The sequence below is a fragment of the Entelurus aequoreus genome, linkage group LG15 (assembly GCF_033978785.1).
Source record: "Entelurus aequoreus isolate RoL-2023_Sb linkage group LG15, RoL_Eaeq_v1.1, whole genome shotgun sequence".
NCBI lineage: Eukaryota > Metazoa > Chordata > Actinopteri > Syngnathiformes > Syngnathidae > Entelurus > Entelurus aequoreus.
The window spans coordinates 13,879,224-13,896,723 of record NC_084745.1 but is presented as its reverse complement, the minus strand read 5'-3'; the positions used below and the strand labels follow the sequence as shown (position 1 = coordinate 13,896,723).

Here is a 17,500-nt window from a genome sequence, read left to right as displayed (position 1 = left end):
ATGTAAAATTGCTAATGCTAATTAGTGGCAATCAATAGCAAAGCCAATGGATTAGCAATTTTACATGGCGATTTTAACACCTTCAAATTTGCTATTGATTGCCACTAATTAGCAATAGCATTTTTATTTTTTTTTCACCAAATTTGAAGGTGTTAAAATCGCCATGTGAAATTGCTAATGCTAAATAGTGGCAATCAATAGCAAAGCCAATGGATTAGCAATTTTACATGGTGATTTTAACACCTTCAAATTTGCTATGGATGCCACTAATTAGCATTAGCAATTTTACATGGCGATTTCAACACCTTCAAATTTGGTGGGGAAAAAAAATTGCTAATGCTAATTAGTGGCAATCAATAGCAAATTTGAAGGTGTTATAATCACCATGTAAAATTGCTCATGCTAATTAGTGGCAGTCAATAGCAAAGCCAATGGATTAGCAATTTTACATGGCGATTTTAACACCTTTAAATTTGCTATTGATGCCACTAATTAGCATTAGCATTTTTTTTTTTCACCAAATTTGAAGGTGTTAAAATTGCCACGGAAAATTGCTAATGCTAATTAGTGGCTATCAATAGCAAAGCCAATGGATTAGCAATTTTACATGGCAATTTTAACACCTTCAAATTTGCTATTGATTGCTAAAAATTAGCATCAGCAATTTAATTTTTTTTCACCAAATTTGAAGGTGTTAAAAATTGCCATGTAAAATTGCTAATGCTGATTAGTGGCAATCAATAGCAAAGCCAATGGATATTAGCAGCAAGCTAGCGCATTGTGAAAAGTGTAGCTTTACTGTGTTTGAGTGTTTTCAAACACGGTAAAGCTCCAATAAAATAATAACTAAGCTGCTCGTTAAAATCAAACCGCTGGTGTGTAATAAGTACAATACTTACAGTATCAACACTTTGTAGGGTGCAACAAAAACCTAGATTCTCCTTAATGTCAACGACTACTTCTAGACTTGGCAACACAGCGTAGTCTCGACACTACCGCAGTGTAACGTCTTGGGTCCACTCTAGAGTGGGTCTGGATCCAGTTTGCCTCATCCCTCACTTGAGGGAAGAATGTGTGGATGTGAAGACCTGATAAGTCAGAAAGAGATGATACAGTATTATCTGCTCACCTGGTGGTGGTTGGAGCAAACTGCAGCAAGTCCTGGATAACCTCAACAACCTTCATTTTTCAGTCACACGCAGGGTTCTCACAGGAATGAGGCCTACATAATAATAGTACCTGCAAGTGAAGGAACAGCACAGTTATTATTACTGTTACGTTGAATTAAAATGTGTCATTTATTCTTTTTTGTCAACACATGAACACACAAAAGTACCAACAATTTGATTCCCAGGTACCAGGAATGACTATTTGAATGTGTTTTGTCCTCTGAGTACATACTTTAAGTAGTCATGTGACTCAGGCGAGGTGTGATGTCACCGCTGCAGCTATGTTCTGTGGAAAAAAAAAAAAAAAGCGAGTTAGCACATCGTTAGCATCTCGTCATTTCCTCTCGCCGATACCGGTTCCAAGGCATCGTTAGCACGTTGCGTCACGCTTAAATATTTCCCCTCATTTGATTTGGCTGCGCGTGTAATGAAGCAACACTCCGCACTCCGGGCGCCACATTGGCCTCGCCACAAAACACAAAGGATCATACCTTTTTTTTTCTGCCTCGACAAGCCTGAGCCTGTAAGAGTTGGCACGTACCAGTCAGCGTCGACATTTAGTACGTAAACATTAGTATGTAACAATTAGCACGCAACAGTTAGCATGAACAACCAGCGATATTATTTAGCACGTAAAATATTGTTACAAATTAGCAATAGTATTTAGCATGTAACAATTAACATGTTATAATTATCAATATTATTTAGCACGTAAAATAATATTGTTACAATTACCAATAGTATTTAGCATGTAACAATTAACATGTTATAATTAGCAATATTATTTAGCATGTAAAATAATATTGTTACAATTAGCAATAGCATGTAACAAATACCATGTTCTAATTAGCGATATTATTTAGCACGTACAATAACATTGTTACAATTAGCAATAGTATTTAGCATGTAACAATCAACATGTTATAATTGGCACGTAACAATTATTGTCAACAGTTAGCATCAACATTTAGCACGTAAAAATGAGCATGCAACAATTAGCTCGCAACAATTAGCATCAGCATTTAGCCCGTAACCATTAGCACGTAGCAATTAACAACATTCAGTACATAACAATTACAATGTAAGGCCTGTAATAGTTAGCATCAACATTTAGCACAAAACAATTGGCATGTAACAACTAGCATGCGACGATTACCATGTAACATTTAGCACGTAACATTTAACAATTGGCATGTAACAATTATCATCAACAATTAGCATCAACATTTAGTACGTTGCAATTAGCATTTAACAATTGGTATGTAACAATTATTATCAACAATTAGCATCAACATTTAGTACGTTGCAATTAGCATTTAACAATTGGTATGTAACAATTACTATCAACAATTAGCATCAACATTTAGCACGTAGCAATTAGCATTTAACATTTGGCACGTAACAATTTGCATTTAACAATTATTATCAACAATTAGCATCAACATTTAGCACATAGCAATTAGCATTTAACAATTGGCATGTAACAATGATCAACAATTAGCATTTAACAATTGTCATGTAACAATTATTGTCAACAATTAGCATCAACATTTAGCAGGTAGCAATTAGCATTTAACAATTGGCATGTAACAATTATTATCAACAATTAGCATCAACATTTAGCACAAAACAATTTGCATGTAACAACGAGCACGCAACAATTGCCACGTAACATTTGGCACGTAGCAATTAGCATTTAACAATTGGCATGTAACAAATATTATCAACAATTAGCATCAACGTTCAGAACACAATAATTAGCATGTAACAATTAGCACGTAACAGTTAGCATCAACTATTAGCATCAACGTTCAGAGCACAATAACTAGCATGTAACAGTTAGCATCAACTATTAGCAGGAAGGATACAATTGGACAGAATTGAAAGAGGCTCCCTCTCTGCAGGTACGTCGGTCATCCAGGTGACGGCCTTAGACGCAGACGACGCCACCTACGGGAACAGCGCCAAGGTGGTCTACAGCATCCTGGAGGGCCAGCCGTACTTCTCTGTGGACCCAGAAACTGGTCAGTGTTTCGCTTCTTCTCCAACGCTTCACAGGAAAACTACATTTCCCATTGGATAGATCCGAAATGGCGCCGCGTGTCCACCAGCTGGCTTGGCGAGGCTAAACGGGGGATTTGGATCAGACATGTTGGCAAAACGACGGGACGCAAAATGTAGTTTGAATGATTAATGTGAGCTCTGGATGACATCCTGATGAAACAACAAAAAGGGGAAGAAGCATAAAAAAGTCCATTTGCAGATTAGTGAGAGGATTATCACTAATATGTTTTAGCACATGTGACATGACTTCATGATGAGCAGCATTAGTTCTTACAGCTCACTAACATCATCATTTTCATCTTTAATTACTTTTTAATTTGACTTTTTTTTTTTTTAAATATGACCCCAAAAGGGACAAGCGGTAGAACATGGATGGATGGATTTTTCCTTGACACACACACACTCTACAAAATATAAAAAAAATATTTTGTCAAACTATTCTGTTTTTCTTGACAAAAAAAACATTCTTAAAACATACTTTTTCTCAAAATAATTTAACTTTTCTCCCTCAAAAATCACATTATTTAAATTAAATTAAATTGTATTTGAGTAAAAATCACAATAGTTTTTTAGATTAAATTATTCAACTTTATTTTAGTAAAACGCACATTATTCAAATTGAATTATTCCACTTTAATTGCATAAAATGCACATTATTTAAATTAAATTCAAATATATTAGAGTAAAATTCATATCAAATTATTCCACTTTATTTGAGTATAATGCACATTATTTAAATTAAATTCAACTTTATTTGAGTAAAATTCACATTATTTAAATTAAACTATTCAACTTTATTTTAGTAAAAATCTAATTTTTTAAAATTAAATTTAAATGTGAGTAAAATTCACATCATTTAAATTAAACTCAACTTTATTTGAGTAAAATTCATATTAAATCAAATTATTCAACTTTATTTAAGTACAAATCACATTATTTAAATGAAATTTTTCAACTTTATTTTAGTAAAAATCACATTATTTTTTAAATGAAATTATTCAACTTTATTTTAGTAAAAATCACATTATTTAAATAAAATGCAACTTTATTTGAGTAAAATTCATATTATTTAAATTAAATTATTCAACTTTATTTTAGTAAAAATCACATTTTTTAAATTAAATTTAAATTTGAGTAAAATTCATATCATTTAAATTAAACTCAACTTTATTTGAGTAAAATTCATATTAAATCAAATTATTCAACTTTATTTAAGTACAAATCACATTATTTAAAAGAAATTATTCAACTTTATTTTAGTAAAAATCACATTATTTTTTACATGAAATTATTCAACTTTATTTTAGTAAAAATCACATTATTTAAATTAAATTCAACTTTATTTAAGTAAAATTCACATTATTTAAATTAAATTATTCAACTTTATTTGAGTAAAAATCACATTATTTGAATTAAATAATTCAACTTTATTTTTGTAAAAATCACATTATTTAAATTAAATTCAACTTTATTTGAGTAGAATTCACATTATTTAAATTAAATTATTCAACTTTATTTTAGTAAAAATCAAATTTTTTAAATTACATTTAAATTTGAGTAAAATTCACATTATTTAAATTTTGCTGTTCTTCTTTTTACATTTCTAAATAAGTATTTATTTTTATTGTATTGTGCTGAATCTGTTTTCTTTAATTAGCATCCTTGCTATAATCTGTCATAATTAAAGTACACAATATAGATGGGCGGATCGATACCTTTATGCTCTAATATCGATTCTCAAATCAAAACATGGATACGTGATTTATTTGAGATCATGTGTATCATTAACAGGAAGTCGGTGTAATTTAACTAAATCATTGAGATGGTGTCGAAATGAAAGGCGGTTGAGAGGAACTACTTTTTCTACGCCTGATTAAGTACTTCTAGAAAACGACGGGCAGTTAAAACGAGTCAGTCGGTATAATAAGTGTATGTATACGTTTATTCTAGACTATTGCATACAGAGTTGATTATAAATCAAACAACACATTCAGTGCAAAATAATGCCATTATTTGTTGATTATAAATGAAATAAGACATTCAGTGCAAAATAATGCCATTATTCATTTATTAAAAATGAAATAAGACATTCAGTGCAAAATAATGCCATTATCCGTTGATTATAAATCAAATAAGTAATTCAGTGCAAAATAACGCCATTATTCGTTTCGCCCTGTGATTTTATATCATTTGTAGATGATTCCCTAAAAGCAGCAACACTTGAAATACGTACTTTTTATATTTTAATAGACTCATTAGTAGGGCTGCAACTAACGATTAATTTGATAATCGATTAATCTGTCGATTATTACTTCGATTAATCGATTAATAATCGGATAAAAGAGACAAACTACATTTCTATACTTTCCAGTATTTTATTGAAAAAAAACAGCATACTGGCACCATACTTATTTTGATTATTGTTTCTCAGCTGTTTGTACATGTTGCAGTTTATAAATAAAGGTTTATAAAAAAATTAAATAAATACATATGTAAAAAAATAAATAAAAATTGCCTCTGCGCATGCGCTTAGCATAGATCCAACGAATCGATGACTAAATTAATCGCCAACTATTTTTATAATCGATTTTAATCAATTTAATCGATTAGTTGTTGCAGCCCTACTCATTAGGTATGTTTGTACCAAGTATCGCTGATAGCAGCCTGAATTGTAGTCTGTATCGGAAAGAAAATCAGTGGTATCGCACATCCCGTGTGTTAATATGTCTTGTCTATTTGTATTAAACAAACAAACCGCACACGTTGAATGACACCTTTCTCGGCGGTTAAAACAAAAATAGAATACAAAAGAACGTTACACTTTATTATTACACTTTATTCTAGTAAGTTTACAATTTTTTCCCCTGAAATTTTATGATGTTTGACTTCAAAATATACACATTTTTCTAAAACATATATATTTTTAAATATGACTCTCTTCCCTAAAATAAGATATTTAAATATTGGGAATATCACACATATGCAAAGTATATTAACAAATATTACTTTTTATTTCTGGAATTATACTATTATTCTGGAAAACAATACAATAATGTTAATTATGTATTTTATTTCTAACACACTTTTATTTTTAACACAAGTGTGACAGAGTGGAGAGGAGACGGGCCAAAGACAATTAAAATGTGATTAAGAACTAATAGTAAAAGGTTTTATGATCAATAAAAGTTAAAAGGAGAACATACAGGGACTTTTTAGTCCCATTATTAAAAAAAAAAAAGATAGGTTTTATATTACTACAATATATTACTTGTTTCTCCACTCCTCATTTGTTTAATAATTAAACATCTATTATTTCTATTCTATTCTAATATTTAAACTTTTTTTTAAATTGTCTGGCTTTTTTTTTTTTTTTAAACAAAAAACATTTACTACATGAACGGTTGCTAATCGATAAATGAGGATATCTCATTGCTGTTGCAATAAAGTAAATACATGTACTTCCTGTTTACTTGCATTTGCCAGCGCATTTCAAATTAAAAGCTTTACGAGGTGACATTTTAAGCGCTCAATAACTCGAAGAGGGAAGAAGAGACTTTACGAGAACAATCTTATTGATTAATAAATGAGGGGGTTTATTGGATAAGTTGGAATATTCAGCACACGTTGAGGTCACATTTCAAAGTAAAGGCGCGACAATAAAAGGTAATTAACTATCAAAAATCCTAATGGTGCAAACGATCCTTGTAACGACGCAGATCAATCACGTTGGAGACCGCCCCTAAATTAAAGCAACACTACGAGAGCCTCCTCCTAATAAAATCTTCCCGGCGACTTCATTAGGCGGCGCGAGGGCGCATAAATCTCAAAGATGAAAGCGTCGTTAATTCGAGGCCGGGCTGACGCGGCGGCGACTATTTTGAGGTGTGGCGCGCTGGGATGTTTGATGCTCGCTTGCCACCTGAGGAAGGAAGTTCATTATCTTTACGACGCGACTTTATGAAGCTGAGGAAATGCACGCAGTGAATTACACTGCAGGGACCCTGGGAAAGTGCAGCGCTCTTACTGTACTATACTCTTACTGTACTGCTTACTGCTAGTCTAATTCTTACTGTACTATACTCTTACTGTAGAGCTTACTGCTCATCTAATTCTTACTGTACTATACTCTTACTGTACTGCTTACTGCTAATATAATTATTACTGTACTATACTCTTACTGTACTGCTTACTGCTAGTCTAATTCTTACTGTACTATACTCTTACTGTAGAGCTTACTGCTCATCTAATTCTTACTGTACTATACTCTTACTGTACTGCTTACTGCTAATATAATTATTACTGTACTATACTCTTACTGTACTGCTTACTGCTACTCTAATTATTACTGTAAAATACTCTTACTGTACGGCTCACTATACTCTTACTGCTACTCTATTTATTACTGTACTGCTCACTATACTCTTACTGTACTGCTTACTGCTACTCTAGATCTTACTGTACTGCTTACTATACTCTTAGTGTACTGCTTACTGCTATTCTAATTCTTACTGTACTGCTTACTATACTCTTGCTGTACTGCTCACTATACTCTTACTGTACTGCTTACTGCTACTCCAATTCTTACTGTACTGGTCACTGTACTCTTACTGTACTTCATACTGCTATTGTAATTATTACTGTACTGCTACTTCAATTCTTACTGTACTGCTTACTGTACTTCATACTGCTACTCTTATTCTTACTGTACTGCAATTATTACTGTACTGCTTAATATACTGCTTACTGTACTTCATACTGCTATTGTAATTATTACTGTGCTGCTACTTAAATTCTTACTGTACTTCATACTGCTACTGTAATTATCACTGTACTGCTACTGCAATTCTTATTGTACTGCTTACTGTACTTCATACTTCTACTGTAATTCTTACTGTACTGCTTAATATACTGCTTACTGTACTTCATACTGATACTGTAATTCTTACTGTACTGCTATTGTAATTCTTACTGTACTGCTACTGTAATTCTTACTGAACTGCTTATTATACTCTTACTGTAATTCTTACTGTACTGCTTACTATACTTACTGTACTTCATATTGCTACTGTAAGTATTACTGTACTGCTTACTATACTCTTACTGTACTGCTTACTATACTCCTACTGTACATCATACAACTACTGTAATTCTTACTGTTTCTCACTACTCTCACTGTACCGCTTACTATACTTACTGTACTTCATATTGCTACTGTAATTATTACTGTATTGCTTACTATACTCTTACTGTACTGCTTACTATACTCCTACTGTACTTCATACGGCTATTGTAATTATTACTGTACTGCTACTGTAACTCTTACTGTACTGTAGATCTTACTGTACTGCTTACTATACTCTTACTGTACTTCATGCTGCTACTGTAATTCTTCATGTACTGCTACTGCAATTCGTACTGTACTGCTTAATATACTCTTACTGTACTTCATACTGCTACTGTAATTCTTACTGTACTGCTTACTATACTCTCACTGTACTGCTTACTATATTTACTGTACTTCATATTGCTACTGTAATTATTACTGTACTGCTTACTATACTCTTACTGTACTGCTTACTATACTCCTACTGTACTTCATACTGCTACTGCAATTCGTACTGTACTGCTTAATATGCTCTTACTGTACTTCATACTGCTACTGTAATGCTTACTGTACCGCTTACTATACTCTCTCTGTACTGCTTACTATATTTACTGTACTTCATATTGCTACTGTAATTATTACTGTACTGCTTACTATACTCTTACTGTACTGCTTACTATACTCCTACTGTACTTCATACGGCTATTGTAATTATTACTGTACTGCTACTGTAATTCTTACTGTACTGCAGATCTTACTGTACTGCTTACTATACTCTTACTGTACTTCATGCTGCTACTGTAATTCTTCATGTACTGCTACTGCAATTCGTACTGTACTGCTTAATATGCTCTTACTGTACTTCATACTGCTACTGTAATTCTTACTGTACTGCTTACTATACTCTCACTGTACTGCTTACTATACTTACTGTACTTCATATTGCTACTGTAATTATTACTGTACTGCTTACTATACTCTTACTGTACTGCTTACTATACTCCTACTGTACTTCATACTGCTACTGCAATTCGTACTGTACTGCTTAATATGCTCTTACTGTACTTCATACTGCTACTGTAATGCTTACTGTACTGCAATTCTTACTGCACTGCTTACCATACTTTTACTGTACTTCATTCTGCTACTGTGATTCTTACTGTATTGCTTACTATACTCTTACTGTACTTCATACTGCTACTGTAATTCTTACTGTACATATACTGTAATTGTTACTGTACTTCTTACTATATTATTACTGTAATTTTTACTGTATTGCTTACTGTACTGTACTTCTTACTATACTATTACTGTACTTCTTACTGTACTGCTTACTGCAGTGGTTCTCAGGCTTCTTTCACCAAGGACCACCTCAGAAAACACTTGTCTCTCCAAGTACCACCATAATGACCAACATTAAAATACAGTAGCGTAGTAGGCCTAAGTATTCATTAAAAACAAGGCAGAGGTTTTATTGAACAAGTTTATTTAATATTTTTGCCCACTGTAACATTACACACAGTTTGAACAGTCACACTGTCTTTGAATATGTAATTGATTATTTGGCGTACCACTAGATGGAGCCTCGTACCACAGTTGGATATTTACTGGCTTACTGTACATCCCTGCCAGTGCTGCAGTGCAACCAGCAGGGGCGCTGTTGAGCCATTCTTACTCTCTTTGCTCCAACTACAGGTGACTTTATCGTGATCAATATTGGCACCATATTAATTACTAATATTAAATAAATAATAGATAGAATACCTCCCCAGACCAGGAGTTTTGACACCTTTTTTTAAGATGCCCCTTTTGGAAAAAATATTTAAATACATGTTTTTTATTTTTTTTAATGACTCTCTTCTCTAAATAATACATTTATTTCTTGGGAATATCAAAAGTAAAATATTTTATTTTATATGATCATTGTTTTTTATATTATTAGTTTAATAATGAAATTATACAATATTTTTTTCTGGGAAAACATTACTTTTTACCTGCCCCATTTTTTAAAATCAAAAATGGAAATTATTATTGTAATCAATATTATTATTCACAACACGAATAATGATGCTAACATTTGTACGTTTGAAATCAATAAAAAGTCCTTTTGTTTTTTTTGTTCAGGCGTGATCAAGACAGCCCTGCCCGGCATGGACCGGGAGGTCAAGGAGAACTACCAGGTGGTCATCCAGGCTAAGGACATGGCGGGACAGATGGGGGGTCTGTCGGGGACCACCACCGTCAGCATCACGCTCTCCGACATCAACGACAACCCGCCGCGCTTCACCAAGAGTGAGTTTTGGGGGCCGGGCGGCGTACCAGATCAGTGTCACTTTCCTCCTTATGAATGAAGGTCCTAGTCTTACTTGCTTGTCATTTTCCAGCCACGCCCCTAAAAAGTACTAAATATTTTATAACACTAGCGGCCGCCCACCAGGCCACGCCCATATGCTAATTTATGTTAGCCTGCAGCTGAATTCAAGCTATCAACTTGCCACGCCCCCCAAAAAGTCAGCCAACCCTTGACCAGCCACCACCCAGACCCCATGTTGGCATGCAGCTGAAACGAAAATGTAACTTTGTTTAGCCACTCGTTCGTCATCCTCCTTAAAAAGTGTAAAGTGGTTTATATTGGGACGTCCCCCACCCCCACATGCTAGTCCACATGCAGCTGTACTGCATGTCGTCGTCAACCTTCCATGCCTCAAAAAAGGGTCAGCCAACCCCTGACCGCCCACCAGCCAGACCTAGGGATGATGTTTGATAAGGAATTATCGAGTTCGAGCCTATTATCGAATCCTCTTATCGAACCGATTCCTTATCGAGTCCAGATAGGTTGTTGCATATGGAAAAAAACACACAATATTTGGTTTAACAAAAGCTCACTTTTATTATATAATAAAAAAATAAAATCTAATAAATAAATAAATATTGACTGTTACCCACCTAAAAAAATAAAATAAAATAAATAAATATTGACTGTTGTTACCCAAAGTATATTAAGTGGGATTTTTCAGAGAAACAAATATATACAGTAACACAAAAACAACCTGTCTCTGTGATCACTATAGGTGTATAAATAATAATATAGTGTTAAATAAAATCAGTCCCTTGGGCACAAAACTGAAAATAATACAGCTCTCCAAAAAGTGCACTTCTGCTGCTATTTGACATAACTGTTTGTTATGATGCTTTGACATTTTTGCACTTTATTTCTTTATTGAAAGAAAATTCTATGAAGAGAAAAGTTATTTGCAAATGTGGTTACGATGCTAAAAAAAATGAAAAGTTAAAGCTAAAAAAAGAAATACACTTTATTGAGTTAACATTATTTCTTTATAGGGGGAAAAATGTTATGAGCTAGAGAATATAACAACTACACTACCCAGCATGCAACGGGAGTTACGAGCATGCGCGGTAGCCCCGAAAAGTGTTGCATGTTAAACGTGAAGAACTCAGCCAACACGCCTCGTCTGCATTATTTATAATTAGACAGACAACACATCTACAGTGTGATTTTGTTTTGTTTACAAGGAAAGAAAAACAAAAGTTAAAATAGGGAGATATGTTGTATATAAATGTATGTGCTGCGGTTGTCTTAAGAACGTTGCGACAGCTGCCGTAAAGGAGGTGCGTTGCTAGCCTGGTTGCTATGTTTCCGGTTGGTCGTAAAAGTGTTCGTCATGTGTTTTACCCTGTTAATATCTCTCAGTAAAGTTATTCGATGGATTATAGCTTTTGTTTTGAACTTTATTACACCTTGGAGCGCTTTTTACCGTCCATTGTTTACCTGCTTTCGCTATCTGCGCCTAATGACTGAGCTACGTGACGTCATTTCTTATGATGTCCCACGGAGCATTTCTGGTCGGGACGGGATTCGAATAAAGAATCAACTCTTTTCCTTTACTATAGTGGTCTCGATAACGGGTACCGGTTCTCAAAAAGGGATTCGAGTCCGAGGACTCGGTTATTTTCTTATCAAACAACCGGGAAAACCGGTTTCGAGTATCATCCCTACCCAGACCCCATGCTAATTACCTGTTAGCGCGCAGCTGAAATACTAATTAATGCATTATTTCTTGTTCATGACGACCTTCACCTCACTAACTTGTCATCAACCCTGTGTGCTTCTCCAATAGTACATTTTGGGTCTGGGGTGACCCTACATGGGGGCAGACTCAGAATCTCAATGGAAAGTGTGACTTTCTTCCTAATGAATGAAGGCCCTCGTCTCATTCGCTTGTCATTTTCCTGCCACGCCCACCAGGAAATGGAAAATATTTCATAATTGGACAGCATTCCACTAGCGACCACCCAAGCTAGCTTGAGTGGAAGTCTGCTGTCCAGTAGCAAGCAATTACACCTCTATTAAACTTAAATACCATAGATCAAATATATTTACCCCAGTTATAACATGAAAACTTACCTGACTGGATGAAGTCCTTGGGCTCAAATACTAGTGTGGCCTCAATAGCATGCTGGGAATTATCTGTGCATGTGATGGAAGAATGCACTGCACATGTGATGGAGGAATGCACAGTGCAGGGTTGAAATTCTACTGAATTTGCATTAATTCAGGTTGTTTTAGCTAATAATCATGCTGCAAGATCTAGCATGTTGCATTCAATGTTTATTCCCATTCATTTCCCGTTAATTCCCATGGAAAGTTTCCAATGTTGAATATTCCCGGAATTTTGCAACCCTACCACCACCAGACCCCACGCTAATAACCCGTTAGCATGCAGCTGGAATTCCTAATAACGCATTTCTTTCTCACTTGCGACGACCTTCAACAATCTGAGTAAGAACCCGTTAATTGTTTCTTAGTCTTCAGAAGTTGTCCCCACTTTTATTTTTCATGAACGTAAAGCCGTTCCGTTTGCTCACTTGTGCCCAAAAAGTAAATACCGTATTTTCGGACTATAAGTCGCAGTTTTTTTCATAGTTTGGCCGGAGGTGCGACTTATACTCAGGAGCGACTTATGTGTGAAATTATTAACACATTACCGTAAAACAGGGGTGTCCAACCTTTTTACTGAGGGCCGCACACGGAAAAATTAAAGCATGCGGGGGCCATTTTGATATTTTTCATTTTCAAACCATAACAAAATATATGGATTTTTTTTTTTTTAACCTTTAGGGCTCCCAGGGACCATAAAGGGTCTAAGTCATTAAAATGTTAAAAACAAGTCATATTATTATTTTATTTATTTATTTAATGCTTACAGTAAATCTCTACAGTATATCAACTTCAGGTTGATATAAAGTAAAAAAAAACAAAAATGTTTTATGCCTTTTCTGTCAAAGACAACTTTGTTTTTTTATAATAAAACTGAAATATGCAGTATTTCCCCCATTACCCAAAACATTCAGAAAGCAATGTTTGATGTAAAGTAACTAGAGCCTTAAAAAGATCAATAATGCAGGACACCGTTGATTTTAATTCATTATTATTTTTGAGTAATCACAGTGAAAAGATAAATAAAATCCCATTAAATATATTTGGGATCCAAAAGGTGCCCCACTCATCAAGTGATACATTTTTTTTTTTTTTTTTTAACTTTCAACACTTAAGTTACGAGATGAACTTCAGATATTTCTGTCGATTTTACGTTTGAACTATTATTTTGTTTGTTTTATGCTCTTTTGTCAAAAATAACGTTGATGTTTTTGTATGGCAACCACACAATATTTTCTGCAATATTTTCCACATAAAACATTTTAAAGTGAAATATTTGAAATAATTGGAGCCTTGAATAAGTCAATAATCCATTATAACATTGATTTTTTTTTTTTTTTTTGGCCAATGGCAAAAAAAAAGAAATGAAGAAAGACAAAAGAAAAAAAAAACAGCCTGCATGGCAGCTTTGTGTCAACATTGCAACTTTTTTCTAGTTAGATTTCCACTTTTTTAATGTTTCTTTTTCATTTTTGCAATAGCATTTCCAGAATGTGTGGCGGGCCGGTAAACAATTAGCTGCGGGCCGCAAATGGCCCCCGGGCCGCACTTTGGACACCCCTGCCGTAAAATATCAAATAATATTATTTTAAAAAAAATAATAATAATAATAATGATAATAATAATAATATTATTTAGCTCCTTCACGTAAGAGACTAGACGTATAAGATTTCATGGGATTTAGCGATTAGGAGTGACAGATTGTTTGGTAAACGTATAGCATGTTCTATATGTTATAGTTATTTGAATGACTCTTACCATAATATGTTACGTTAACATACCAGGCACGTTCTCAGGTGGTTATTTATGCCTCATATAACGTACACTTATTCAGACTGTTGTTCACTATTCTTTATTTATTTTAAATTGCCTTTCAAATGTCTATTCTTGGTGTTGGCTTTTATCAAGTACATTTCCCCAAAAAATGCGACTTATATATGTTTTTTTTCTTCTTTATTATGCATTTTAGGCCAGTGCGACTTATACTCCGGAGCGACTTATACTCCGAAAAATACGGTAAACATATTTTAATGTGACACCCCCATGCTAATAGCGTGTTAGCTCCCAGTTCTTTGTTTTTGAAAACCTTCGCCTTACTCAACCCAAGAGGTCAGAAAAAGATGGTAACGGGACATCCCCGCGCCCCCGTTCCGCCACACAACACCCGACCATGGTCTGGGGCCTAAATCCTGTCAGCAAACAGAACATTTTTAGCTGACAGAATTTGATGGAAGAAGAGAGTTTGAGTTGGCTCCGCCCCCTGATGTCTGGCTCACATGATGATGATGATGAAGGTCCGCAGATAAATCCAGACGCGGGCGAGGTCGTGGCCTCCATTGCGACACGCGGACTCCATCTTGAAGCCAATTAACCCACCTGAGCTCGCCCTGGCCTCCGCGGGGACGTTTTAACGAGGTCTGTCCTCATCGGAGCGTTCAAATACACTCTTGTGTCCACAGCGCTCTATGAGTTCAAGGTGCCCGAGTCCACCGCGGTGGGCTCGGCGGTGGGAGTCATCCGGGCCGTGGACAACGACATCGGCGAGAACGCGGACATGGACTACAGGATCATCGGCAGCGACGGGCCCGGAATGTTCGACATGTCCACCAACAGGAGCTCACAGGAGGGCGTCATCGTGCTCAGGAAGGTCAGACCCTGGTTTTTTCTTCTACCTAATATTTGTATTCATACTACAGCTTCATAATCACTTTAGCACGCTAATGCTAATAAATCATGTTGTTACAAGCTAAATTATTTGATTTCAATTTCATATTCACACTTTTTTATTTGTGTGAAACATGTTTTAATCAAACTTAAATGTAATTTGTTGTATATTTTATACTAAAACAAATTCACCTGAAATGAATTGTTCAATAATTCAATATTGACTAGTGATGCACCATCATTTTTTTCATTTTAATTTTTTGTGTGCAAAATTATGAATTTTACATAATTAAAACATAAATGTACAATTTTCTGACACATTCAAACCCAGTTGTTCTTACAAGCCCGAGCACCAACAGATTTTCATGTTAAAAGATTAAAGTCACATTTATTGTTTTTTCAATCGTACGAAACAAAGAAATGATGAAAAAATAGGGAAATCATGACTTTTCCTGGAAAATAATGTTACTTTGGTTTTGCTTCTTTTGTAAATGTATAAACCTTTGTACGATATTTTTTTGGAGGAAAACATTTTTTTGTGTGCTCTAAAAAATTATTGCATTATTCAAAAGTTCTACTTGAAAAAAAGAGAAAAATTTTCTTCTAAATTAATCAAATCAAAGCTTTATTTGTTAAGCACTTTTCATACACAAAATGTCTTACACCAACCAGACAATAATTACAAGACATGGTGTGTCACTTGAGAATAACTAAAAATGAACAACATCTAAAAAAATCATAATGAATAAAAACATAAAATAGTTAAATAATTATATTACAAGGTTTACAATAGATTGCCAAACATATGTGGGAGCATATATATGTACATACATGTATATGTACATACATATTTGTGTATATATATATATATGTATACACAGAAATATATGTACATACATATGTATATACAAATATATATATACACAAATATATATATACATACATATGTATATACAAATATATATACATACATATGTATATATAAGTACATATACATATATTTGTATGTATGTATATACGTATGCATGTATATATATATATATATATATACACACACAGGTATATATACATATATATATATATATATATATATATATATATATATATATATATATATATATATATATATATATATATATATATATATATATATATATATAATTCCGTATGTATATATGTATGTACTTTTTTCCAGTTTCGGCAGCACTGTTTGTTTTTTCCCGCAGAAAAATTTCTGGTTCACCACTAGTATATATATACATACATATGTATGTATATATATACATACATATGTATGTATATATATACATACATATGTATGTATATATATACATATGTCCTGTATGTATATATATATGTATGTGTGTATATATATATATATAAATATATATGTATATATGTGTGTGTGTGTATATACAGTATATATACATACATACATCCATACGTATATATATATATATATATGTGTATATGTGTGTATATATGTATGTATACAGTATATGTATGTGTATATATATGTATTTTTATATATATGTATATGTATATATATATATATATATATATATATATATATATATATATATGTGTGTATGAATATATATATGTGTGTATATATATATATATATATATATATGTATATATATATATATATATGTACTTTATATATATACACACACATATACATGTATATACTGTATGTGTATATATATACACATATACTGTATAAGTACATACATACATATATGTATATATATAATTATATATATATATATATATATATATATATATATATATATATATATATATATATATATATATATATATATATATATATATATATATATATATATATATATCCATTCATATGATATAATACTTTAATTTGTCTTTGCGTAAAAAAAAACTTTGTTATGGTGTTTTTGCTTTTATTTTGGCGAGGCGGGACGCCACGATCAGTTACATGCAAGAGAAAACCTTGTAATAGCAATAAATATTATAGAAAATAACAGAATACAAATAATAATCTTTTAAAATTCTAAA

At 33.1% G+C, this 17,500-nt stretch overlaps 1 protein-coding gene across 1 annotated transcript in view; it reads left to right on the top strand.

Moving 5' to 3' along the window:
• The window catches only part of LOC133629853 (cadherin-6-like), a 679,023-nt gene that overhangs the window by 621,788 nt on the left and 39,735 nt on the right, over positions 1-17,500 (top strand). The window contains exons 11-13 of the mRNA XM_062020899.1: positions 3,074-3,193; positions 10,462-10,629; positions 15,256-15,443. Of these exons, the coding sequence (XP_061876883.1) occupies positions 3,074-3,193; positions 10,462-10,629; positions 15,256-15,443 (476 nt within the window). The remainder of the gene's footprint in view (positions 1-3,073; positions 3,194-10,461; positions 10,630-15,255; positions 15,444-17,500) is intronic.